Source organism: Prunus mume, linkage group LG3 (assembly GCF_029339155.1).
Source record: "Prunus mume cultivar Tortuosa linkage group LG3, ASM2933915v1, whole genome shotgun sequence".
Lineage (NCBI taxonomy): Eukaryota > Viridiplantae > Streptophyta > Magnoliopsida > Rosales > Rosaceae > Prunus > Prunus mume.
The window spans coordinates 22,793,744-22,821,271 of NC_142700.1; the positions used below are offsets into that span (position 1 = coordinate 22,793,744).

Consider the following 27,528-nt stretch of genomic DNA (forward strand, 5'->3'; position numbering starts at 1 on the left):
TTAAATCAACCACTATCCTGAATAAAATTATTTGAAGGATTTCTCAATAGAATGATATATATATATATAAATAAACGATATTCTACTTTAATATACTCTAAACTACGAGGAGGGTAATTCAAACTTGAGTTGCAGAGTGGGGAGCACATATGCTTTAGTCAAGTTATGCACACTATCCTGAATCTTTAGGCATCAAATTCTTCAATTTTAGATCAAGAAAAACTTTATAGGCAACACATATCCTCTTTTGGTTTTTCTAACTTCAAATCCTATAGCAGAAAGAAACTTAACTTTAAAGGTATCCCATCCCATTACAAATGAACTAATTATCCATTCCATGACTCAGGCTTGATAGCCTTATACAGAAGCATTGTTGCCTTGCCTGCCAAGACTGACCAAAATGGTCTTCAGCTCAACCTGTTCCACTCAAATTGGGTTCTTGTCTTTTAGATTTTCTATTTCATACACAGCTTATATCTTCCTTTTTATGTTAATTTCCCAGGAGCCCACAAGGTTATTCATTCTAAGGTACCAATATGACAATCAAAAACAGCATCTAAAACTTGTAAATACAGCATCATGCATGATCAGTACCTTAGCAAAACAAAATACCAGACCAGAGTCCCTTTACTAAATGAAAATTATATTATTGTAGAGCTTAAGAAATAACTGCTCTGCTACTTAACTTGGTACAAATCAAAACTGAGTTATATAATTATTAATTACTATTATAAATGAGCTCATGTTGTTCATGAGGATTTGGATTTAAGAAAGCCTGTCCAAAGATTTTGCCTCTTTATCCTTTAGTAAGTAATTAATTATTTTTGGGAATGCCAAGATTGCGTCGTTAATCTGTTCTTTCGTGTGTAGAGCAGAGTTTGATAGTTTTCCAAGTGCTGTAAATACAAAGTGTTTTTGTTGTAACACATGGCCGTATAGTTCCTTTGGCAATTATCCGTGTCTAACCTTAAAAATTAGTAGAGGCTAGACATGTCTAGGCATCCTGAGAAGCGACAAGAGAATTTCCAACCCAAAAAATAGTGAGCATTTCACTTGCACTCGTGAATTTAGAAACAGTAAAAAAATAAAAAAAATTAACACAATTGTGACGACAGTATAAGAACAGAGCAAGCAATCCAATAATAAGGACACTAGTAATTAGTGTTCAGTTTATTTAGTTCTACCAAAATCTTGGAAATCAGCTTGCACTCGAGTATATGACCTGAACAATTCTCTAAATCATTTACTTCTCTGCTGAACCCACTTGCTGCCTAATTCTGCGAGCACAATCTTCAAAACTTTTGACAAAACCAGCGCATTTCAGAGGGTTGTTGGCATGCTCCTTGTAGCAAGCCAAGCAAGCATCCTTCTCCGTTAAGCAGGGCATAGGCTTCTGGAATGGAAGCTTGAACTCCTTATCACGAAGTTCCTTTGCTCTTTGTGTCACTTCCTGCACCATATTCTCCTCCTGCTTCTGCAACCGCTCCAGAACCTTGCTGCTCTCTTGAAGAACAGATCTGATAGCATCTAACTCCGCATAGGTAGATTGTGAAGGAGGGGTTACAGGCACGAATATAGGAGGCTGAAGAGGCCATCCTTTAGCACCTGTCCCCTTGAGTGTTTCAGAATCATCAGAAACCTGTTTCTGGTTTGTCTTCGTTTGGGGCTGTTGAGGTTCTCGTGGTACCTTAATTTTAGTTCTTCTGGGTTTTCTCTTTGACTTCTCAGCATCATGAACAAGCTTATCAACCAGATTGGAGCTAATCTGAATGCTAAAATCACCCATGGTGGAACAGGTCCCTGGTAAGATACCTCAAAGGCTGGAAACATTGATGCAAGTGTACTCGATTAGAACCAAAACCATAATTGCTACATGTTTTGGATAAGCAATGACTGAATCAGTTTTTAGAACAGGAGAACAATGAAACAAATATACCTCAAAATGACAGTCAAAATGAAAGGCAAAAAATGTAAAACATAGCAACCAAAATTAAGAACTTAAATAAATTTACACACTTTGGCCTTAGGCCCAAAATCATGTGTGAAGATAGCAAGAGATTTGACTAAGTGGGTATCAGCAAATTAGAAAACAATAGAATTCTCGCATTCTTGAAATTTTAAATTTGAAATACCACTTAATACTGAAAGACTGGTTTTGGATCTTATACATCCCGGTTGGGTCAGACAGCTGAGTAATTTCATCAGTCCAATTGTTTCAAAGATACACAAATCACTAAACTTTTTATAACATTTTATTTCCCTTCACTTCATGCATGCTAGAGGAGGTGTCAGCAGGAGATTAGTAGTAGTAATTGAAGATCCTCGGCCCCATATATTGGACAAACTTAAAAAGCCACATGCGCATGCAAATTATTATCACACAACAAATAAAATTATTTTTACCTATATGCATGACAAATGTCGAAATTCAAAATTCAATGTAAAATTTAGAAACGGAAACTATTCAACGGGGTAAAATAAGAATTCAGCTACTGGATTTTAATGGTTATAGCTTCAATAGTCTGGCAGATGCATTATGATACATAAAATAGAATTCCTTCGAGTTTTAGAAAAATGGATCCCATCTCCCAAAGCTGTAACAAAGTCTATGTTAGGGGCTCAAAACTACAGTCCATGTATTCACACACCATCCAGCAGCCAAGGTTCACAGATACTGCTTATTGCAGATACACAGATTATGTAGGACATTCCCCTGCTAAAATTTGAAAAATTCTTTTATCTAAATATCTTATTTATGCATAGAAGATGTTCAAACTCAAGTTCTGATAACATTAGACTAATTCAAGGGTGTAAATCAACATAAAGTTAAGAATGTAAAGGGAACTTTTCACAAGAATTATATACCTTATCCACCACCACATGTAAAGACAGCAAGTTTTCGAAAATAAAGGGAAAAATAGAATATCATAACAGTAGAATACCAGAATTTATAAGTGGAAGCGAAACAAGGTAAACCAAAATACAAATAACACAAGCAGAATAAACAATTTGTTAACTTCTTTCTTTCTTTTCACATCTTGAAGATGAAAAATTACCAACTAAAAGAGTAAAAGCATGGGCAAATAAATCTATGACAAGTGTCATAGTTACACTTGACGAGTACTAACATGTAAACACAGAGACCAACATAGCAATAACGACCAAATCTTAAGAATTGAACTTTCCATTGCAATCTTTGTTGGAGCACTTATTAATCACTGAACAATATGCAACGAACAGTTGAAAAACTCGGGAAGCAAACCACGTCTGAATTAAGGTGGACCCTATAACTTTTGTTCAACTGAATTCAAGTCGCATCACTATGCCTTCTGTTAAAATCCGTCTCTGTATTGCCTCAATCAGGATAGTAGCAGTCTAAATTCACCTGCTTCCTATGAGAATTATGATTTATATAACCACAAATACCAATATGGCTGTAAAGGACTCATCATCAGATGGCTCATCTGTCACATAGTATGGAGGTGCACAGGCTTATCATAAGCCTGATAGATAGGAGATTATAGTTCCCAGTCTGCTAGAGTCTAATCTCTCTCATTACCAGAATCTGTATAGTCTGTTTTGATTGGTTAAGCTCTTGTAGAGCTGTATAAATACAGATTGTAATGATTATTCAATCATAATGAGAATTACTCTTCATTTTTTTTTTCATCTTTCTCTTCATGGTATCATATCAGGAGTCTGAAGTCTCACAACGATTTCAGCTCTGAGTTTTCTCAGCTCTTCTTGCATTTTCTTGCATTTTTAGACCATGGGGTCATGGTGTAAAAGTTCCAAAATATATATATATATATATATATTTTAACGAAAATAACATTGAAAAATTAAACGATGGCACTTTCATTCCTAATCAACTAATCAAAACACCAAACCCTAATCAATTAAGATAAATATTAAAAATAAAACCATAATTAATGAAAATACTATCAATAAATCAAACCAAGTTCAGTAGACCATGATTTCAATTTCAATTGAATTAAAAACTTCATATATTATCATCAATTGGCGATTATGGTTTAAAATTTATTTGAAAATCGATATTTTAGCAATGTTGAGTAGCGGCACTAACAAATCAAATCATTATATATATATATATATATATTCATCCAATCCAATAAATCATTATCCAAACACAAAATCAACAATATTCATGTGATAACTCATTATAACTTTCACTAAATTCAGCACATTATGCATTATCATCAATTAGGGCTTTAGAGTTCAAAAATTACTTGAATATGAGCTTTTTCCCACTAATACGCGCGGCAAAGGCGGAGGCAGCAGCGGTTGGAAGCGACGGCAGCAGCTGGAGTCGGCGGCAACAACTGGGGGTACATGGGGTTGGGTTTGTTGACGAGGAGGAAGAAATGTCGATTTGGGGGTGAGTCGGGCTGGGCTAGTAAAAAGAGCTGGGGGGGTTTTATTTATTTATTTAAGAGGCATGAAACGACGTCGTTTCATCCAGGTCATTTGCTGTCTCGGCTAGGCTATTTGGACTTCTGTCAAACAGGCTGTAGGCGTGCAAGGGTCGCACACCAGCCAGCGATGGGTCGGCGAAGGAGCTTACCAGGCCTCTATGGATCGTCCGACCCTTTTATGCCCCTTAAGAGCATCGCCAGCGCCATACCCAAATGGGGGAAAGGCTGCCTGGCGAGCCAAGACACCTCCAGTAGCAGATGCAACTGGTTTCATGGTGGTTCCACCACCGGCAGCCCAAGGGCAAATTCACCGAGCCTGCGAGCAGGTGATGAATCTTGACGTCATAATGACGCGTCAACAACCCAAAAAATAATAAATAAATAAAAAAAACCAAAAATTTCAGAATTTTTTTAAATAAATACCTAGGCATATTCTTTACTTCCCACACAAAAAACTATATACAAATTCATCTCCTCATATCTCATATGAATAGTATTTGCCTTAGACTTGCCCTAGACTTAGCTCTCATGGGTGGAACCACAAATGCAAAGGCTGACACTATTCACGTGAATAGTGACAGCCTTTGCTTGCCCTTGCCTTAGACTTAGTCCTTGTGGGTGGAAGTGCTCTAATGGATCCGCCAATGGAACAAAACTGCTCTAAAGGCTCTTTGGGCCAGACTTTGTCTTGCTCAATATGGGCATCAGTGTGAAGCAACAGAGTTAGAAAGTGTAGGCTGTTGATCTGGTTCGGATTATGTGAGAACGCTTATGTGAGAACCTTATATGAGAATCAATCTCAGCCATCCAAAGTAATCTAAATGGCTGAAGAGAAAAAGCAAGTTTAACGTAGAAATGGGTACGCTACACTTACCTCTTAGCCCACATGTCCTGGCATGCCTTTTCCAATCACGCCTTTTTTCCTTCTTTCCTCTGCTTTTACCAACGAAACCCTAAAATCTTAAGTAGAAATGGAGGAAATATCCAACCCTTATCTTTCCCCTTCTCCCACATGTCTGTATCTTTCTTCCTTCTATAAATTCTTTCTTGAATTCCCACCTCAAAATCTTACAACCCAAAAACTCCCACATTTTATCCCTCTTCATCGTCCTCATTCTCTTCACCTTCTTCACGTCAATTCTTCTTCCAAGCTCGACTGGCTTTGCATCTACTCACCCCCTTCCTCACATCCCGACAACTTAATCAGCTACAAGTTCCTCCCCTCCAAGCCCAACTTGGAAATTTGGGTACAAAGCCAATGCTTTGCTAACCTTCACAGTCATAATTTTGGCCCTTATGCGTGCCATGGCCTCTATCTCTGATAATCTCAACCACCCCACTCCCACTTCCCAAGTCTAGGTCCTTTCTCTTTTCTTTGGTAGATCTAGGATTTAAAAGTTTGAATTAGAATACCCAGTTCGATTTTATGTTAGATTTTGCTTGTTGGGTCCGTTTAGGTGCTGAACATCAATTGGTTTCAAAAGCAACCAAATGGGAATGGTGAGGTACATTTCTCTAATTTATAGTTTGATGGGTTATATGTAAAATTGCTCTGTATATGAATTCAATTTGGTATTGGCTTAAATGGGTTTTCTTTGATTCTTCTTTATAATCTAGTTTAAAGACTGCCACTTTGAGATTGATTTGTAAGCATAAATGAAGGCTTTACACTCATCCTAGTGGAATAAACTCAAATACAGAAGTAGAGTTCATTTACAACTTGTTCACCCGTTTTGTTTCTGCTCCTGTGATGAAAGGGTAAAATTCCCCACGCCTTGGAAACCATTGATCTGGTCAACAAGTCGCTTTCTTTGGTGTGCGAGCATGCCACTGTTAGCCTTGAAAATCCTAGCAGACTTCCTTAAAATGGATAACTTGCGCCCCAAGTTACTGATTTGTAAACAAGTGATTGTGAATTTGGGTGAGGAATATCTCTCAAGTAAGTTCTTTTCTTGCCTCAGACTGGTGAGAACTTCACAATTTATCACAGATATAAGATTGGTAGTTCGCGTAATAAATGATGATAAAATGATCGTTTTTAGCGTAATCGCCTTTACAAGATTTGGAAGGAAAAGATCAACTCTAGAAAGATAAAAAGAAGGCTGGAATTCCATTTCTGCTGGATAGAAGCTTCAGTCGAGCTAGACCAATATGTCCAGGTGGATCTTAACAACTTCACTGCTCGGCTTTAGCAGTAAATTGATGCCAAAGTTCGATTTTGGCAGAGCTTTAATCTACTTCAAGCTTTGGGAGGCTTTTGAATGGGCAAAACTGCTCCTTCTTTAGTCTGAAGGGAGAGAAGTGGCTGGTCTTGAGGACTCAACGAGCTGGAACTGCACTGTAAAATTTGTTGAGGTTTTCATTTTTGTGAAAACTCAAGCTCTGCTTGTTCTTGGCTTTTGCTGAACCAAATTTGTAACGAAAGGAATCTCGTTTTGAATGACTTATTTGTCTAAGTATGAACTTTGGGAATTCTGATCTAAAACTGGTTTCTCTTGTGGTTCAAGTGAGCTTTTGGCTGATTTTTTTGTTTGTTTGTTTGATTGATGAATTGAGTGTGTTCTTCTGTTCACCCTCCCTTATATTTATAAGAAGTGTTTTCTGGAGTAGGACAATTCTTTTAATAATGGGCGGCAAAATTTTCTCAAAAGATCTCTCAATTTTAAATACAAAGAAAAAAGGGATTTTATCAATTCTGGTAGATAAGCTCTCACCAGTCATTTCCTATGGTAGTCACTTCCCTGTTTTTTGAAAGAAAACCTATCCCTCCTTTTAATTCCCAACTGCTCCATGTGAGAGCTCAAAAAACAGTGATGATTAGTTTGATTTTCCAATTTGAACAACTTCCTGTCCTCCTGCTTATCTCCTTTTGAAAACATGGCCTGCTTATCTCTTGGGAGAATCACCCTCTTTGGAGTAGAAACAATTTATTTTTATAAGAAGGGATTTCCTGTTTTGCCTGTTTTTTTATTTACTCCATATTAACCTAGTTGAAAATTGTTGACAATTCAAAGTTTTGGTTCAGATTAGTCACGTGGGTCTGTCTTCTGATTTCTGGGTTATTCATGCCGGGCCCAGTTTAAGGCTATGAGCTGATTTCCTTTTTGTTGAAGCCCAAGTTTTCATCTTTTTGATAGATCATGGACTGGAGCCTTCAATGCTTTGGTCTGATGTGTATTCTTGGCCCAATTTCAAAGAAATGTTGGTGGCTGTCAAAAACCAAGATGGGCTTTTTATTTCTTTATATTGGTGTGCCAAATTAGGCCCAAACACAACTCACCTTGTTGCTCATACAAAGTGTAAGGGCAGATTAAACAATTGAGTTAAAGGAGTCCTTTTTGTACAAGGATTAATACATTATATGTACGGTTAAAGTTGGGGTTCATACATCATTTTGATCTGTTGGTTGTTGTATTGATCTAAAATGTAAACACAACTACAAAGCTATACAGAATAGTAAAAGACCATGTGCAGAGCTACTTGATGAGGAATAAACATAAGGATATCATATTTTATGTGATAATAAGTGCAAAACATGGAGATAAGACTCGTGCTCAAGAATACTTTGACAGAATTCTTTAATGGGAAGAAATCTCTGAAGAACACACCACTTCAGTTATAAATATGATAGGTCCCTGCTCTATCGATCAAACTGCAGAATCCACCCCCTCTAGCCCCATTGATTGTACTGCATAAGGAGATCGTAGAGTTGCAGAAGCATCTGTTATTGAAACAAGCATCCCTTCATCATGTAAGGCCATCTCCAGTCATAGGGCTAAATTTAGTCCATGGCTAAAAATTTAGCCCTCCAAAATATTAATTTTTTAAAGAATAGTATAGGGCTAAATTTTTCCATCTCCAACCATGCAGGGCTATATTTTAGGGTCTTTCATATTTTATTATTTTGAGAAAAACTATGGTACAACACATACATTCCACAACTATGTATGAACTACTATGTGTTGTACCATAGTTCATATATAGCTGTGGAATGTATGTGTTGAGAAAAACTATGGTACAACACATACATTTCACCTAGATTATCAGTCGAGCCATCCTCAATAATCAATTTAAGCACTTTCACCACAGATTTAAATATGGAGATGATACTAAGTAATGTACCATAATGTGAGTTCCAACGTGTATCACCAGGACGCTTGAGACAAGTTTCTTGATTTAAGCCTTGCCCTGTTGGAAAAGTATCTTTTTCAAGAGCTTCTGTAACATCCTTTTGGAGTTGATCTCTAGGCATGTCACAACGCTTACGCGATGCTCCAACAATATTAACCAAGCTATTGCAAGATGTGAAGAAAGTGGCAATATCAGCATTTCCCTTTACCACGGCCACAAGAGTTAATTAAAGTTGATGTGCAAAACAATGAATATAGTAGGCACAAAGATTTTCTCTCAAAATATGTGTTTAAAGAACATTGAACTCACCCTTCATATTACTAGCTCCATCACATCCTTGTCCTCTTAGCATGGAAATGCACAATTCCTCTCTTGAAAACAATGTGTCAATAGCCTCCTTCAGTGAGTTTGACGTAGTGTCACTAACATGTTAAATGCCCATAAACCTCTCAATTACATCCCCATTTTTGTCTACATAACGAAACATCACCGCCATTTTTTCTTTTACTGACACATCACATGATTCATCAACTAATAAAGAGAAGAATGCACCATCCATATCCTTAATGATTTTCTTAATAGTTTCAGTGGCACAAGCATTCACAAGATCTTTTTGAACTGTTGGAGCTATTAACTTGAGATTCTCGGGAGCATTTTCTAACACAACGGCTTTTACTTTCTCATCATGATCAGCAAGAAATTGGAAGAGCTCCAAATAATTCCCCTTGTTGCTTGAAGTGTCACTTTTATCATACCCACGAAAAGGAAGACCTTGCCTCAAAAAACATCTCACGCAATCAAGAGAAGCTGTCAAGCAAATACGATAATCAATACGAGCTTGCTCTGATTGCTTTATCAAAACTGTTCGGATGTGTTGCTTTTGATTCATAAGATCCACAAATATTGTGTAGATTGATTATGAACACTTCCAACAGCTCCAACATGTTGCCTAATTTTATCTTTCTTCCAATTCCTAAAACCCATCTCAGTGAAGGCGTTACTACACCCTTGACCAATTCTGAAATTGGATTTGAAGAGATAACAATAAAGGCAAAAAGCAGTATCTTTACTAATACTGTACTCCAACCAGTCAAACTCATCAAACCACTTGACATTAAAGCATCGATCATACCCTGAAAGATCAGTTTGTGGAAATGTGTGATCCTTAGGCTGACATGAACCCTTTTGTAGATATGCTTTTCGAACTTCGTCTCAAATGTTAGGATCATAATCCAACATTTGAGGTTGAAGTCCAGGGTCTACAATAAGATTAGCCAAGATATCTTGCAACTCACTTTCTTTCGAACTATCCACATATGTTGAAATACCCACATTTATCGAACTCGAACTACCCACATTATCCGAACTAGAAGTAGTTGATGCGAACCTTCTCTTAAAGTAGCGTTCCATAACTGAATTGGTAGAAATAATCATTCAAGCATCAACATTATTAAAAAAAAAATTTAATTAATTACTAACTTATGCAAACTAACCAAAATAAAATCTCAACAACTAATCAAATTTACCAAAATATAATTTAACATAAACACTATTTTATTCAAACTAACTAACCAAAACCAAAACCCCTAATTTATTCAAACAAACCATGAGATATAATCTAACATAAAAGTAAAACCCTAATTTATTCAACCTAACTAACCAAAACCAAAACCCCTAATTTATTTAAACAAGCCAAGATATAATCTAACATAAAAATAAAACCCTAATTTTGGGAAGACCCGTATTTTAAGTAGATAAAAGAAGATATTTATCTTTTGGATAAACTTGGATGATATGATCTTTTTAAGATATTTATCTTTTAGATAAACTTGGATGATCTTATCTTGTTAGGATATTTATCTTTTGGATAAACTTGGATGTTCTTATCCTTTTAATATTGAAGTTTATCCTATTTATATAACTACTATAAATAGGAGCATAACCTTACAGTTTCAAAACATGAGAGAGAGAGAGAGAGAGAGAGAGAGAGAGAGAGAGAGGTGATGATGAAATTCTTGGAAGAGATATAGGACTTAGCTTGTATTTTCTTAACTTGGAGAAATGCTTTGGAATCGAGGTAGGGATTGATCTAATTAAATTTTGTGAGCACTATATTATGCGTGATATGATTATATGTACATGGGTGATGTTTAAATGTTACATTGTTGTGAGATACATGGAAGGCATAATTATATCATCGTTGGAGTTGGATTGAGAAAATAATGATGGAAAAGAGGGTAATAGGAAGGATCTTTTGTGTAGTTGAGTCTACTTTTAGCAGGTACTAGGTCTCAGGGATCCCACAGTGCACATGGTTTTTATTGGGTGATTTGAGACTGGCTAAAGGGAGTTAGACAGGATGACTAACAAAAGGGGAAATATGGGATAGTTGAATTGGGTGTTAGTTCATATAAATGGGCATTTGGGACCAAGTGGTATAAGCATGGTATGAGACGTGCATGTCTGCTTGTCCAATTATATGAATTAACGAGATTAGATGAAGAGCATTCATGCATTATTATTTATGTGATATTTTGGATGTATGAATGCATGTCACTTAATTTAGTTATATCAATCTACCATGGTAAGGTCTCATGTTCCTACTGAGCGGTGGTTGCTGATCCCTCAACCTGTTTAATTTTTTAGATGAATTAGTGGGCAAGACGAGGACTAAACAAGTTAACGCTGAATTAGATGAGAGTAGTAGAGCTTTGTTTATTTATTGTAAAGTTGTAAGATTTTGGGAGCTACGGTTGAGGCTGAATTAGATGAGAGTACTAGAGCTTTATTTATTTATTGTAAAATTGTAAGATTTTGAGCTATTTTTATAAGAGAAGTTTATTTTAAAACCATGTTTCATCTTCCTTTTATTTTATTATTTTTTTATCATGCATCGAGCGTGGGGTTTCCACCGACCCCCAGGTTCGGGGCGTGACAAATTTATTCAAACTAACCAACTAAAACCAAAATCCCTAATTTATTCAAACTAACTAACCAAAATAAAATCTCAACAACAAACAATAACAACTAATCAAGAAAAACACAAACATATAACAATCTTTACTAATTAATTAAAGTATAAAGAAATTAGAATAACATACTTTCAAATTTGAGGGACAAATCCACCTTTGAAAATTGAAATCACTTATGTAATTTGCTGCTGCGCCACTTTGCTGGAGTCGCTGCCTGATTTGTGGGGAAAGGAAGTGAAGGTTGAGTTGGGGATTTAGGGTTGAGAGGTTTAGAGGTGAGAAGAAATGAGTTTTAACATTTGGGGAGGGGGGAATTATCGGGCAAAACAGAACAGAGTAGGTTCTGCGCTATTTTGCTTTTGATTTTTTTAACTTTGTGCACGCTGCTTTGGCCAGTTTAACCAAATAAAAATATAAAAAGCCTTTAGTCGAACGACGCGTCGTTTTGACGTCGAGCGAACAAAAAAAAAAAAAAAAAAAAAAAGAAAAAAAAAAGAAAAGAAGGCGTGCACGCTTTTGGTATAATTTAAAAAAATAATTAAAAAAGCTTTAGTGGAACGACGCTGCTTTGACGTCGAGCGAAGAAAAAAAAAACAAGGCGCGCGCTACTCACGCTTCTTCTCCTCCATCCGTACGACACGCTTTGCCCTTTGGGGCATTTCGTCGAACACTTTGCGAGGGTCAACTTCGGCTGCTCTAATGGAGGATTTCAGAGGTTGCAGGGGTTAATTGACCACCCTTGCTCCTTTGTGGATCCGCCCCTGTTCATGAGTACAACTCTTCCTCCAATTATTACTTCAAATTTTTCAAAGTCAAATTTTGATTTTTGAGTATCATAGCCGAAGATAATGTTGCAAGGAATATGTAGAAATTTTTGGTGTCTTTTTATGATTTTTTAATGATTTTTCGTGAATTTTTTAAGATAAACTTACAAAGATGGAACATTAATGACACATGATGCTATGAGATACTGATACCCGTTGGAAAAGCTGATGACTCACCCATCAGGGACTGCCATGTGTCATTTTCTTCTATTTGTTACTATTTTCCAATATTTTGACTTCCAAAAATCATAATAAATTTGAAAAATTCATCCAAAGAACTCCTTGCAACATTTCCAACATCTTTTGAGATTTAAAATATAATTTTGACTAAGGGAAAAATTCAAATAATTTCACAAAATCAAGTTTGCTTCCATACTAACAATAACAATAAGTTGAAGATCATTAGTCTTCATGAGTATAACTCTTCCTCCAATTATTACTTCAAATTTTCAAAGTCAAATTTTGATTTTCGAGTATCATAGTCGAAGATAATGTTGCAAGGAATATGTAGAAATTTTCGGTGTATTTTTCTGTTTTATTTATTTATGATTTTTCGTTAATTTTTTAAGATAAACTCACAAAAATGAAACATTAATGACACATGGCGCTATGAGATACTGACACCTGTTGGAAAAGCTGAGGACCCAGCCATCACACACTGCCATGTGTCATTCTCTTCTAATTATTACTATTTTACAATGTTTTGACTTCCAAAAATCATAATTAATTCGCTAACTTGCTCGGTAGTATTGAATTGGAATTTACATTAAGAAATGGGTCTATCCACCTGAGGTAGTGGAGGCCATATTTGAGATGGAAAAAAAAGGTTACCTTGATGGTGATAATGTCATGATGTTTAGATTGATCATTCTCGACCCTTTGTTTAGTGATGGAAAATGTCAGAGTTCAATGCAGACTCGTGAGGTCATTGATCTGAACTAAGCACAACTATGTTCGCTGTTTACATTGTACATACTAAGGTGACGGAGAGACTGGCTAAGTTATAATGCCATGGGAAATTCCATTGACTTCATAAATGTTTTGGTGGTCAATTCATTCTTCTCATTGTCCTAGTATTTGGAGTTATATGATGTTGCTGTATGTTGGTGTTATATAGAGTGGTGAGCTGATGGATATACTGATGATTGTGTGCTTAGGTGTTGTCAATGAAAAGTTATCACGGTGACCAACATCTTGCAATTTGAAGATGACACAAAAAGGGAAACACAGCTTCATTATCAATCTGATTTCTGTGTAGTGTGTTTCCTTGAACTTAAGTGAGGCTACTTTCTAAGGTTAAGTACAGAAACCTGGCAGGTTTGGATGAATTTTGTGAAGAACCATCTAGTATGTAGATGCATTGTCCCTGAAATTTATCTGTCCATTATGATTTAATGTAATTATGGCAGATTGCAGGTAGACAAAGGTGGTTTGCATGATGTCAAATGCTCAAAACGTCCACTATTTCTTCATGATCAGTTTGTCAAATGCAGGAAATTATCTTCAATATGAATTTGAACCAACATTTAGTTATCTTATTGTTAGAGTTTGTATAGGAAAATACACTTGCATTTAGTCCCACATTGGAAGAGAGTAGTTTTCTTCCATAGTTTATAAGCACCAACACATTAGAATTACTAAGTAGAGTATGGGCCTAGTGGAGGCAAACTTGAGCCTCAACATGGTTTGAGCTTGGATTATATATATATTTGTGTAATAAATATATATATAATTAATTGTCAAAAGATGGGCCTTGGGGCTCTTGGGCTCTGTTGATTTAATTAATAATTTATTTTTATTAATTGAAAATTCGGTTTTTTCAGATAAAACCAAAATCTGAAATTCAAATTAATTAAAACAGTTAACATAACTCTTGGATGAAAAGTGTCAGACCTTTATATAATGACAATACGATCAAATCATATAGATACCTTTGAACTGCATCATCATTCTCACATTTTACACTTCTTGAGAGAATTCATACCACTGCTTCGCCAGAAATCAAAGCCACTGTGCTTAGGCTTAGATTTAAGATAGTTTAATCCTGGTGGACAGACTCCTATCGAACTACAAGCACAAGGGTAGAGGAGAAATACTGTCTAAAGGACACTGCAAATCTGCATGACTCTATCTACAATTCAAGTCAGTATTCTGTGGGAGCAGATATTTTCGTCTCCAATCACAGCGCCACGTGGAAAAGAAGATTATCCCTTTTAATTAATTAATTGAACCAGTTTATCTGGCCGATTAATTAATTGGAATAAATATCTTAATTAACATAATATTATCTTTATTTAATAAGATAATATCATTAATTAAGATATTATCCTAATAAAGAGAAGATAATGTCATTATCTCATATATTATCTCTATAAAAAGAGATAATATCATTTAATTAGATATTATCTCAGTCCGACTCGATCTCTACGAATTTGGGTAGAGAATAAACTCAGCATATTCTCTACGAAACCCTAGCCCCGAGGCTCCTATAAATAGATGACTTCATTCATCATTCAAGGTATATCTAAACCTACTCTTTATACTCGACAAAAATACCCGAAGCTCTTTCTCCCTTTCCACTCTCCATATTTTCTCCACACGGCTCCGGCCACCATACACGGCTCCGGCCGCCCGGTTCACACCCTACATAAACACTACTCCGTACCCTTTGCTTAGCTATTGTTTTTCTACAAACACTCGAACTAACTTAGGCATCGGAGGGCCTTTGGCCAACACCCCCCGGGTGTGGTCTATTTACTCCAATCTGTTTTACAGGAATCGAGGAAGAGAGAGAAGGAAGATCGAAGGTTGAAGGATCTAGAAGCGAATATTCTCCCGTGAGATTATTTGCACAAACATTTGGTGCTTTCATTGAGAGCACGAGTTATACTCAACGTGTGCTCAAGGAATTCGTTCCTCCTATTGTCCAATCCACCGAAGCCTTCCAAACAACCATGGTTGGAAGCAAGCGCACGAGGAGCAAAACCGCCGCCATGGCTAAATCCGTGACGACCCAAAGCCACTCCACCCACGATCCCGCGATCGACATGGTGGCACCACCACCTCTCACCACCGTGCCACCTACCAGACCCGTAGTCGGATCTAGCAACCTTCGTGGCACCGCCACCGAGCATGGTGGAACCTCCCATCAAGGTGGGCTCGTTACCACCACCGACTTAGGCCCGGTCTTGGAGCAACTTCAAGCATTCCCTCTATTGCCTCCACGCTCGACGCATGCTCCTTCATACACATCCAATGAAACCCTAGCCCATGTGCAATTGGGCTCTACACACTTCTCTCCTCCCGATCCATGAAGTCAAGCAGATCTTGATATGAGAGTTGACCAGCTAGCTCAGAGGATGGACGACCAAACCAATCTGATGAGGAAGCTCCTCCACCAAATAAACTTGGTTCAAAACTTTGACCTTGGACAACCGGGCGAAGAAAGAATGATGGATGAACGCACCTATCGGCAGCTCGATGGGTACCAAGCAGGTCGAGCAGGAATGGGCGGACAAGGAGAGGGACAACAACGTGATCGCTTGCCGCATGTCACAAGCATCCGCAAGCCACACACAAAGCAACGTGCGAAAGACTCGGCCCACGACTTGACGTCCGTGCTCGCCTCGGGCCCGTAGGGAAATGTACTTCAAAGGCTAGGCCCGAGGAGATCAAACCGACAATCGCCGCAATGAGGATCGTGAAGAGAGGCGTTCCGCTGCTCACTCGCAAAGAAATATTCACTAAAGGCTAGGCCCCAGGAGGTCAACCCGGTAACCCTCACAATGAGGATCGTGAAGAGAGGCACTCCACCGCCGCCTTCAAGCTGCAGAAAATCCTCGCAAGCGCAGTCCACCAACACGCCTCCTAGGCAGAGCGGACGAGAGACCGACCCTCGCGGATCCACGAGGAGGTCAATCAGCGTCGCCAATCACAAAAGTCGCCAACGTGATCGACCAGCAATGCGCGCGGAAGACGCTTGAGAAGCTTGTGAATGACCGACTTCGAGACTTGAAGACTGGCGGGAACCTCGAGGATGCACTACGTAAGGAGATGGACCAGGCGATCTCCACTCCTTTCACCCCGAATCGAGCAGCTGCTCCCGGCGATTCTCAACGCCTTCATTTACGCATTTCAAGGGAGATTCCGATCCCGAGAGCCACCTAAAACACTTCAAAAGTGTCATGATCCTCCACAAGGCCGACGACGCACTGATGTGCAAGGCGTTCGCAATGACCTTGCGAGGAACACCAAGATCGGTTCCACACCCTGCCATCCGGTCGATCAACAGTTTCAAGGAGCTTGCCTATGTCTTCACTAAAGAATACACTTCTTATCGGACGATCAAGAAGAACCCAGATCATCTGTTCAACCTACGCAAGAAGCCCGACGAATCCATTCGAGATTACATCAAGAGGTTCAAAGCAGAAAAGGCCAACATCGTAGGGTGCGACGACCAAATCGCATCATCTGCCTTCAAGAAAGGTCTTCCAGCAGAACACGAGTTATACCGCGAGTTGACTATCACTCCCACCAGACTTTAGCAGAGGTTCGTGATCGCAGACGCCACGCGCTCGGGATGATGATCGAATTGCCGCAAAGAAGTCCACCGAGCAGGGAGATCGGCGGACAAGCGGGCGGGCCAAAGAAGCGATGGATTTAGCAACAAGAATAAGGACAAGTGCAGGTCACACCCACAAGAGGACACTAAGGCAGGAGAGAACTACACCAAGTTCACTATTCCTATACATCAAATCCTAGCCTAAGTGAAAAACAAACCTTGGGTAAGAAGACCGCCACCCTTGAAAGAAGATCCAGACAGGAGGGATCTAGCAAATCAGTGCCTTTCATGGGATGCATGGACACACTACGAACAATCGCTTGGAAAGCACACCTCGAAGAACTCGTGAGGAAAGGTCACTGCACGGAATTCATCGCTAAGCAGGCCATCCAACAGATAGAGGACCGCGACACCGCCAAGGAGGAGCCCCAAAAGGTCATAAGGATTAACACAATCCTAGCCGACTCGAGGAATCTGAGTTGACCAGCAAGGAAAAAAAGGAAGATCAAGCAAGCCACTATGATCTTCCAAGTCTCAACCGACCTTCCGCTAGCAGAAGACGATCCTGTAATCGGCTTCCAAAAGAAAGATCTAATTGGCCTTGATCTACCACACAATGACGCTCTTGTCATCAGCATTCAAATCGCTCAGGCCATGGTCGACCGAATCCATGCAGACGAGGGCGGCAGCCAACATCTTACAATTGATGCTATCCAACAGATGGGCTTAGAGGCAAAGATCAATAAATCAGCCAAGTCACGATCTGGCTTCAATGGAGCAACAACGGTTACCATAGGCACGATAGAGCTCGACGTCTACGCCCCACCTATAGTCAGCTCGCAAACGTTCATGGTCATTGATGAAGTCTCACCCTACAATGACATTTTAGGCGGACATGGATCAAGAAGATTCGCTACCCCATTCCTTGGGGTGGATCGCCAAATCAACAATGATCGCAATGATGAGGAAATGCTCACCAAGGGCTAAGAAAGGCAAACACAGCCTCCCGTGAATCAAGCGATCTAAAGGAGTAGAACAAGCAGATGAGAAAGCAGATCCTGCTTCTGACGGCCGAAAGCAGCCAAAAGGAAAGGGAATAACTACTCCCAATAGCAATCAAAGAATCAGGACCAAGTCGAGGGAATCTGTCTGAGGTCTATCCCGAAGAAGGATGGAAGCCCGAGGAGGACGTTGAGCTAGTACCCCTTGATCCCGACAAGCTAGAAAGAATAAATCGGCTCGCGCTTAAGCCAGAGGAAAGGGCAGAGCTTGTAGCCTTCCTCCAGAACAACAAAGACGTATTTGCATGGTCACCATCCGACATGCTTGGCATCGATCCCGATCATCCGCCATCGCCTACACGCCAACCCACCATCAAGCCTCGTAGCGAGAAGAGACGCAACTTCGCCTCGAGCGGGTCGCCATCATTGAAGCCGAGATCGACAAGCTTCTAGTTGTCTGCTTTCATTGAAGAAGTCTCATACGCAGAATGGCTGGCGAACGTTGTTCTAGTAGCAAAGAAAGATAAAGGCCTCGTGGAGAGTGTGCGTCGACTATACTGACCTCAACAAGGCATGTCCTAAAGATAACTTTCCACTGCCGAGAATTGACCAGCTCGTTGATTCAACTTCCGGCAATCACTATGAAGCTTCATGGACGCCTACCCTTACAACCAGATCATGATGCATGAAGACGACAGGCAAAGACCTCTTTCATCATCGAAAGAGGTACCTATCAAGCATAAGGTCATGCCTTGGGCTGAAGAACGCCGGGGCAACCTACCAAAGGTCATGGCGAACAAAATTTTCAAGGAGCAAATCGGCAAGACTATGGAGGTCTCACGAGACGACATGCTAGTCAAAGCTCCCGAGTGAGCGTACTACATCGAGAATCTTGCCGAGGCATTCAGCCTACTCCAAAATACAACATGAAGTTGAACCCGAGCAAATGCACATTTGGAGTCTCGTCCGGCCGATTCCTTGGATACTTAGTCACCCAAAAGGAATTGAGGCACATCCAAATCAAATCAAGGCTATACTCAACATGAAGTCACCTGCTACAACAAAGGAGATACAAAGTCTATCAGTAGGGCAGCCTCTCAACCGATTCTCTCTAGATCTACCGACAATGCAGTGCCATTCTTCAAAGCCTTGAAGAAGGGACACAAAGACAAGTGGGATCACGAGTGTGAAGTAGCTTTTCAAAACTTGAAAACTTACCTCACTTCACCTCCATTGCTCTCAAAACCGATACCAGAAGACTTGTACATCTACCTAGCGGTGTCCGACTCAAATGTCACCACCTCTCATCCGAGAAGAGTCAGGCACAACATCCGGTATTCTACACTTCAAAAGCTCTCCTCGATGCAGAGACTCGCTATCCAAAAATGGAGAAGCTCATTTTTTCGCTTGTGGTTTCTGCGAGAAAGTTAAGGCCCTACTATCAAGCACACCGGATAATTGTCATAACAGAATTTCCTTTGAGATCGATCCTTCATAGACCCGACGCTTCGACTCATGAAATGGGCTATCGAACTCACCAATACGACCTCCTCTACGCCGAAGATCGCTATAAAAGCCCAAGCTTTAGCAGATTTTGTTGTAGAGTTTATCTGATACCAAGAAAAGAAGATGGTCACGAAAAGGAAGGAAAGCTGACGACACCTCCCCACTGATTCAAACCCACCTAACAACATGTGGCAGCTTGCATGTAGACGGAGCATCAAATCACAAAGGAGCGTGAGCAGAGAGTTGTCATAATCACCTGCACGGAACCTTGTTGGAACGAGCTATCACACTAGGCTTTCGCTTCAAACAACGAGTCGTAATATGAGGCATCGCTGCAGTGACTACGCCTAGCGAAAGAACTGCCGATCAAGAGATCGCCATCTACTCGCACTCCAAACGATCATGAATCAAGCCTCAAAGTAGTACATGGCAAAGCATCCAAGAATGGTCCGAGACTCGACAAAGTCCAAGGACTTTTGAAAGAATTCTCTACTTTCACCATCCAACAAGTTCCACGGGCAGAGAACACTCATGCAGATGCATTGGCGAGCCTAGGATCAAGACTCGACACCTGGGCCAGACGCCCATCCCGGCTTGAACACCTTGACCGCCAAGCATCAAGAAATAGAGCCGATCGACTCAATGCAGATTGATGAGGACCCCACCGGCAAGACCCTATCATTGACTACTTAGTGAATGGAAACCGCCAATGGATAAGTCCGGTTAGGAAGGTCCAATAGAAGGTCATGAGATACTATATGCACGGCAGCAAGCTCATCCGTAGATCATACTCCGGCCTTCATCTCACCTGCATAAAGTACCCTCAAACACTTGAAGTCCTCTGCAAAATTCACGACGGCGAGTGTGGCAACCACTGTGGCGGTCACCGCCCGAAAACTCTAAACGTAGGCTATTTCGCCTACTATGCGCCACGACTGATGAATATGTCAAAAAATGTGATCGCCAACGATACCGATCCCTAACTGCCCGCCAAGTTTATCATCCAGAAACAGTCCATGGCCATTCATGCAATGGGCCATCGACTTAGTGGGTCCCTTGCCACCGGCGCCCGCCAAGAAAGAAATGATGATCGTCGCCACCGACTACTTTACTAAATGGATCGAGGTCGAAGCTCTATCCTCTACTAAAGAAGCCGATGTGGAGCGATTCGTCCCGAGAAATATCATCGCCGGCTCAGCTGCCCACAATCGCTGGTCACCGACAATGGCTCACAGTTCATTGGCAAGCAGATCACCGCCTTCTTTGGCGAAGTACAAGATCAAGCAACACCTGTCCACTCCAAGGTATCCATAAGGAAATGGGCAGGCCGAGGCATCCAACAAAGTCATATTAGACTGCTTGAAGAAAAGGCTAGAAGGCGCCGAAGGGAAATGGGTGGACGAACTCCCCGGAGTACTATGGGCTTATCGCACCACCAAACGGAGGTCGACTGGCGAAACCCCATTTTCCCTTGCCTATGGAACTGAAGCGATCATTCCTCCACACGTCACTGTCCCCTCTATAGGCATTGAAGTTGGCAGTATAGAGAAGAACTCCAAGCAGATGAGACTCAACCTTGACTTACTTGAAGGCGAGCGCGAGAAGGCCATTATCCGAGTTGCCTCCTATCAACAGCGGTTGAAGTCCTACTACGACAAAAGAGCTAAGATCAGATAGTTTCAACTTGGCGACCTTGTGCTAAGAAAGGCCTTCATCACTGCACAAAGACAAGGGTCTAAGAAAATGAAACCCAATTGGGAAGGCCCTTATGTGATCAGCCGGTCCGGGGGCAGAGGAAGCTACACGCTGGACACCATGGATGGGAAGGACATACCACGGCAATGGCATGCCTACCATCTCTGAAAGTATTATCCGTAATGCTTCCTACTGACTGCTAGAAGCTCCAAGTTTTTGTACTAGTGATTTTCATTTTCGAATAAAAGACTGTAATCTTATGAATATCAATATAAGCTCAGTTTCTTATTCCAAAATGTCTCATCTACCCACAAAACACAACTGTTGTCCATAAGCAACGTCCTTCGAGACGCAGAGCAACGACTGAGCTGCTCCTTTCGAGACGCAATAAAAAGGCCCTAAGGAGACGCAGGTGCGCCAGAATTTCCTAAGGGAGGTATCCGTGTTCCTATTCGCTTCCTAAGGGTAGGATAGTCATATAGTTGCCCATAAGGAGCGTCTAAGGAGACGCAGGCGATTTACTAAAAGCGTCCGCTTGGAGACGCACCCACTAAAAAGGCCCTAAGGGCGACGCAGGTGCGCCAGAATTTCTTAAAAGAAGGTCTCCATGCCTCCCGCGGAAGTATCTAGGTTCCTATCCGCTTCCTAAGGGAGACAGATAGTCACACAGCTGCCCATAAGCAGCCCCTTCTGGGAGACGCAGGCGCGACGACTAAAGCTGTCTGCTTGAGACGCAGCCCACTAAAAAAGCGTCCTAAGAGAGACGCAGGTGCGCCAGAATTTCTTAAAAGGAGGTCTCCATGCCTCCTGCGGGAAGTATCCAGGTTCATATTTGTTTCCTAAGGGAGGTAAGATAGTCACACAGCCTGCCCATAAGCAGCGTCCTTCGGGAGACGCAGGCGACGACTAAGCCATCCTAAGGGATATGAAGAACATGCTCGGAGCCCCTTAAGGGGGGCCCTGGCATTCGCCAACTTCCTAAGGGGAGCCATCCTAAGAGATATGCAGAACACGCCCGAAGTCCTTCAAGAGGAACCCTGACACTCATGAATCTCCAAAAGGAGATGTGCAATCAAGACACTAGCCGGTTACTCAAGCAGTTCACAAGACAATATGCAAATTGAAGTTGAAAAATAAAGACTGAGATTTTCATAGCAAAGTGACCAACCGGCCAAGTTCAAACAAAAGAAGATGGTCAAACAAGACCAATTATTCTAAACAAAAGCAGACTACAAAAGTGAAAAGAAATAAAGGAGTCTTCGCTCACTCAAACACCAGCAGAGATCCCCGATCTACAACCTCTTCGTCACTGTCCGATCACCACGCCGCACTCCACATGGCTGATCTATGACGCCCGCCACCACCTTATCGGCTGCATCCTCCTCTCGCTCCATCTTCCTCGCCATCGCTTTAGCCACCGCTCGCCACCTCTTCGGTGTTCAGATTAGCCTCCTCACTTTTCGCAGGGGCAAGTCCGATAGAGCATCTCGATGTCTTCATCTCCAATGGCGAGGGGGTTATATCCTTTGTGCAGTCCAAGTAGCCCAACTTGTACGCGTCCATGGCAACTTCGGACTTGGATTCCTCAGCAGACTCATGATAGACGGAAATCTAGCTAAAAGCTTGTCATAGCTACGAGAGATATCGGCATTCTTGCGCTCAAGGTGGAAGTAAGCATCTTTTCTACTTGCCAAGTCGCAGCAGAAGAGTTAAGCCTCGGAATCCTTTTCAGAAGGGAACTCTTCAACTCAGATATCATCGCCGCAAATTAGACGCCTTTTTCATAACGGTCCGCTCGGGAAAGTTTGCTAACTATCCGGCATTCTTTTCCAACTCACGAGCCGAAAGGTAAGAGGGGGCAACAGCACGAAGTTCCGAATGGTCTCAGCAGAAAAACTACTCCCTTTTGAAGCAGATGAAGTGTCGCTTCCCTTTGTTTTTCCAAAGAAAGACTTGAGAAAGCACCAAGATCGCCAACCTGACGGATTTGGTCAACCAGCTCAGCACAAGAGGATGGACTTGATAGAAATTGCATCTTTAGCAGATCGACACGCCGCATCTGCAGGCTAGATTTGTCCACCTTTGGATCAGCCACGGTTGCGTATGACCTTTCGCTCGAGCAGATGACTTCTTGCTTTCCTAGCCTCCGCCAACCTCATTTCCAAAGGAATTTGTGACGTCGAATCAACTCCACACTTGACCGCCGTGACTCAACAGCTGATCATGACGGTTGGATGAATGAGCAGCATTCTCCCACATCGACCTCCACTCTTCGATCGGTGCAAACGACCCGAACTTCGGGAGGAACATCCGCATCTCTTTGTCTTTCAACAGTGAGCTAGATCGCGTACGCACTCACTTCGCGGAGCAGATCATGATCTCCGTGCTCGCCAAGAGGCTTAAAGGAGCATCCCTTATGTTGCGATACCGCCAATCTTCTTACCGCTACACCAACAAGATGCTTGACCGCCAGATGGGGCGAACAACTCCTACTTGGATCTTCTCGCAGAAGGGAGCTTTGGCTTCTTCCTCAATGGAGACACGTTCCTCGCCCGTGAAGAGGTAGCTTGAGTTCTCGTGAGACTTGACTTCAGCCTTCCTTTTGATGGGGTTCGCAGAGCATGCCTCTTGTTCACAGATGATCATCGTGGTCCGACCATTCTTCCACCTTTCGACATCCTTGGTCGGCACTCACCGCCCTCCTCCCGATACTCGCCAATAGCCAACGCCACTCACGAAGTTTTGGGGATGTTCAAAGCGCCGCGACCTTAGCCATGTCAGCTCAAGCTCCAATTTCTTGCTAATGTCGTCCGCTACAAGCGTAAGACAGAAGTTAGTCACCTACGCTTCAAGAAATTCAAACAAAAGAGAGAGCAGATAGAAGAAAAATAAAAATAAAAAACGGAAAAAGACGTACAATTGCAGTAGATGATGGGAACAAGTGGACCATCACCAACATCGCCTTCCCACCGTCACGCTGACTTCCAAGACATCATCATGCCACACGTGATCTCCTTGGCTAAGATCACAACAATTGACATTGCAGCGGTTGTGCGATCTTTGAAACACCTCACTTCAAAAAAATAGAAGAACTCTCGATCGTTAGCTCCAACGTGAAGAAACGGCTTAGATTCTCAAGCACATGATCGCCCGATAAAAATTGGGAGTACACTGCTCGGAGCACACCCCATGACGCAAAACACCTCCTTGAAGAGCTTCGACAACGGGAATTTGAAGCCCAAGGAGAAGTAAAAGGGACGGAAGGTGATGATTCTCGCATTTGGATCATTCGCATCCACACAAGGCATGTTGTCAGTCAAAGGCTTCGCCACTTGATATGCACGCGTCAGAATTGTAGATGCATAAGCAGCCTGCCACCTCTGGAATTGATCTTCATTTGTAACGCGGTGCAGGTTGGCCACAAACCTCTTCTTGTACACCTCGGAACCTCCCCACAAATACAAAGGCACCGAGAGCTTGAAGCCTTGCTACCGTCTCTGGAAGGCATGGTTAGTCAATGAACAATGCAAGAAGAGAAGAAAATTAAACAAGTTAGAATCCCAAAGAAAAAAATAGCAGATAAAAAAGGGCTGGCGGAAAAGGAAAAGAAAAGAAGAAGTAGCCCAAAGATGAGCAGCCCGGTCCCTCCACCTTGCACGAGCAACCCACACCACGCAGCCCGATGCATGCGGCCCAACTCCAGCAGCGCCATCTTCTCTCCAGACGCACGGCCGCTTGCCTAGCACAAGCCCACGACGCAAGGCCCACGCCTCTCCGCTTTGCTCCAAAGCCCAGCGCCCTCATCTCTTCAAAGCCCAGCTAGCGGTCCAAGTATGGCTACCAGCCTATGATATGCCCTTTCAGCTCCATTCCGGATCTTTGTACACGCACTCACGAATTTGCAGCTTATGCTGGACTACCTCCTTGCTGCCAAAAATCAGAAAAAATATATATATGTGCATATGTATTTTCACAAGCTCGACTTACTCTGGATGCACGGCAATTCCTCTCTTCAACAAAACAGTACAAATTCTTTAATATCTTTCTCAAGCTAGAAGGTAGAGAAGTTAAGTTTGTGATGTGAGAAAGAGTGAAGAAAAGCCCTGTATTTATACAGGTTGGACAACTCCAGGTCAAGGAGGGATCGCAAGCTCATTCCTACTGGGAATCCAACTCCAACAACAGTCAAAAGCCTACACCAATTGGAAATCTGATCTGCAAAGGAGTCCAACTCACATAATAAAGCCCAGACACAGTTGGAGAGCCCGAAAAAAAAAATATAAAAATAATTTCATCTCCTACATGCCACACAAACGCCATGTAAGTCAGAAGCTGGGGGCATTTGTGGGAGCAGATATTTTCGTCTCCAATCACAATACGCCACGTGGAAAGAAGATTATCCCTTTTAATTAATTAATTGAACCAGTTTATCTGGCCAATTAATTAATTGGGATAAATATCTTAATTAACATGATATTATCTTTATTTAATAAGATAATATCATTAATTAAGATATTATCCTAATAAAGAGAAGATAATGTCATTATCTCATATATTATCTCCATAAAAAGAGATAATATCATTTAATTAGATATTATCTCAGTCCGACTCGATCCCTATGAATTTGGGTAGAGAATAAACTCAGCATATTCTCTACGAAACCCTAGCCCCGAGGCTCCTATAAATAGATGACTTCATTCATCATTCAAGGTACATCTAAACCTACTCCTTATACCCGAGAAAAATACCCGAAGCTCTTTCTCCCTCTCCACTCTCCGTATTTTCTCCACACGGCTCCGGCCACCACACACGGCTCCAGCTGCCCGGTTCACACCCTACATAAACACTACTCCGTATCCTTTGCTTAGCTATTTTTTTCTACAAACACTCGAACTAACTTAGGCATCGGAGGGCCATTGGCCAACACCCCCCGGGTGTGGTCTATTTACTCCAATCTGTTTTACAGGAATCGAGGAAGAGAGAGAATGAAGATTGAAGGTTGAAGGATCTAGAAGCAAATATTCTCCCGTGAGATTATTTGCACAAACATATTCTACAATCTATATTATTGTTGTATTGATTCAATTATATCTATATAAAATATATTCGTTGGTTTTTATTATTCTGTTATTTTGGTTTTATACTGATTGTTCTACAACACTTATTGCATCATATCTTTCTTGATAATTGTATAAAATGTTGGGGATCTATCTATAAGCCTCTTCTTGCATCATATCTTTCCTATATCTTCTCAAAAATAATAATAATATGGCTCTACACAGAAACAACTTGGGTAGAAACAACTTCACTGATTGCATATATATGTGGTAAGCTTCAATATAATCTTTTTTCCCCCCTTCTCTTTTTCTAAAGCTTCAAATTAGTCCTTCTTTGACTTTTGCATTTTAGCTCCTCAGTTTGAATACAAAAGCAATTGCATACATGCAATTGCATACATGATTATATATAGCCTATGCTAGTGCAAGGTTGGTAGAATAATAATCCAGCTTGCATATTTCTATTTTATAAGCATAATTTGTCAGTTTATGTTTTGATTGTTCTTTTATCTAAGATAGATCATTTATCAGTTTGGGTAGTTTGTTGGAAGTTTCAAATTTAAGGTTCTCTTTCAATTTATTGAGCATTGTTCTTTCTTTGGTAAACTGAAATTGGTTTCCTTATTTGAGACTCATGTCCACCCAAATAGAGCTAGACGGAAGGGCATGTACACCCAAATGGAATTGGATGAGGTGCAAGAAGAATTGGCAACTCATGTCCTAGAATGGCTTTTTGATTGAGCTAAACATTCCTTCATTTTACATGTCTTTCTAGCTAGTATTTTGCTTATATATAGACAAGTATGGATAATTTGTGGTGAAGGGCTGGAAAAATTGTGATTTGGATGTGACAAGTATGGATCATTTAAGTATTTTGCTTATATATATATAGACAAGTATGGATATATTTAAATTATTGTTTATATAATATTTTATTTTTGAGCAATGGCAACACAACATGATTTGGAAATGATGCTTTTTTGATATACTAAGACAGTAACCAAGTAAAGTGTGATGTGAAACACCCAAAATACCTACACTTTCCTTACATAAGTGATACCTATTGTTTATAACAACTTCAGTTTTCCAGAAATAACTGGAGTTGAAAGATAAAAGCAATAACCAGACATCTATGATCACTGATGCCTAAAACTAGAAGTAACATCAGTATTTATGTGACAACCAGCACTATTGGAGGCTTTTCATGTCCGCAAAATAGAAAAAGCGATGACATATAACATAATTTGCAACAGCATTATTTGTTTATGTGATGTTGTAATCAATAATACGCATCAGTGTAGTAGATACCACTGATGCTGTAATACCTCTTTAGCCTCCTTTTTGA

The 27,528-nt window shown here is 40.8% G+C and overlaps 3 protein-coding genes across 3 annotated transcripts; 1 reads left to right on the top strand and 2 right to left on the bottom strand.

Moving 5' to 3' along the window:
* Positions 1-1,022: 1,022 nt before the first annotated feature.
* Positions 1,023-4,430, bottom strand: LOC103327135 (copper ion binding protein). Its single transcript, XM_008229420.2, has 2 exons — positions 4,251-4,430; positions 1,023-1,820 (listed from the first exon to the last, which is right to left on the bottom strand). The coding sequence occupies exon 2, from the start codon at positions 1,784-1,786 to the stop codon at positions 1,244-1,246; it is 543 nt and encodes a 180-aa protein (XP_008227642.2). The 5' UTR covers positions 1,787-1,820; positions 4,251-4,430; the 3' UTR covers positions 1,023-1,243.
* A 4,567-nt stretch (positions 4,431-8,997) lies between these two features.
* LOC103327136 (uncharacterized) lies at positions 8,998-9,456 on the bottom strand. The gene has a single exon (XM_089048791.1). The coding sequence runs from the start codon at positions 9,454-9,456 to the stop codon at positions 8,998-9,000; it is 459 nt and encodes a 152-aa protein (XP_088904917.1).
* An 11,001-nt stretch (positions 9,457-20,457) lies between these two features.
* LOC148919124 (uncharacterized) lies at positions 20,458-21,108 on the top strand. The gene is made up of 2 exons (XM_089048792.1): positions 20,458-20,735; positions 20,802-21,108. The coding sequence occupies exons 1-2, from the start codon at positions 20,458-20,460 to the stop codon at positions 21,106-21,108; spliced, it is 585 nt and encodes a 194-aa protein (XP_088904918.1).
* Positions 21,109-27,528: the final 6,420 nt, after the last annotated feature.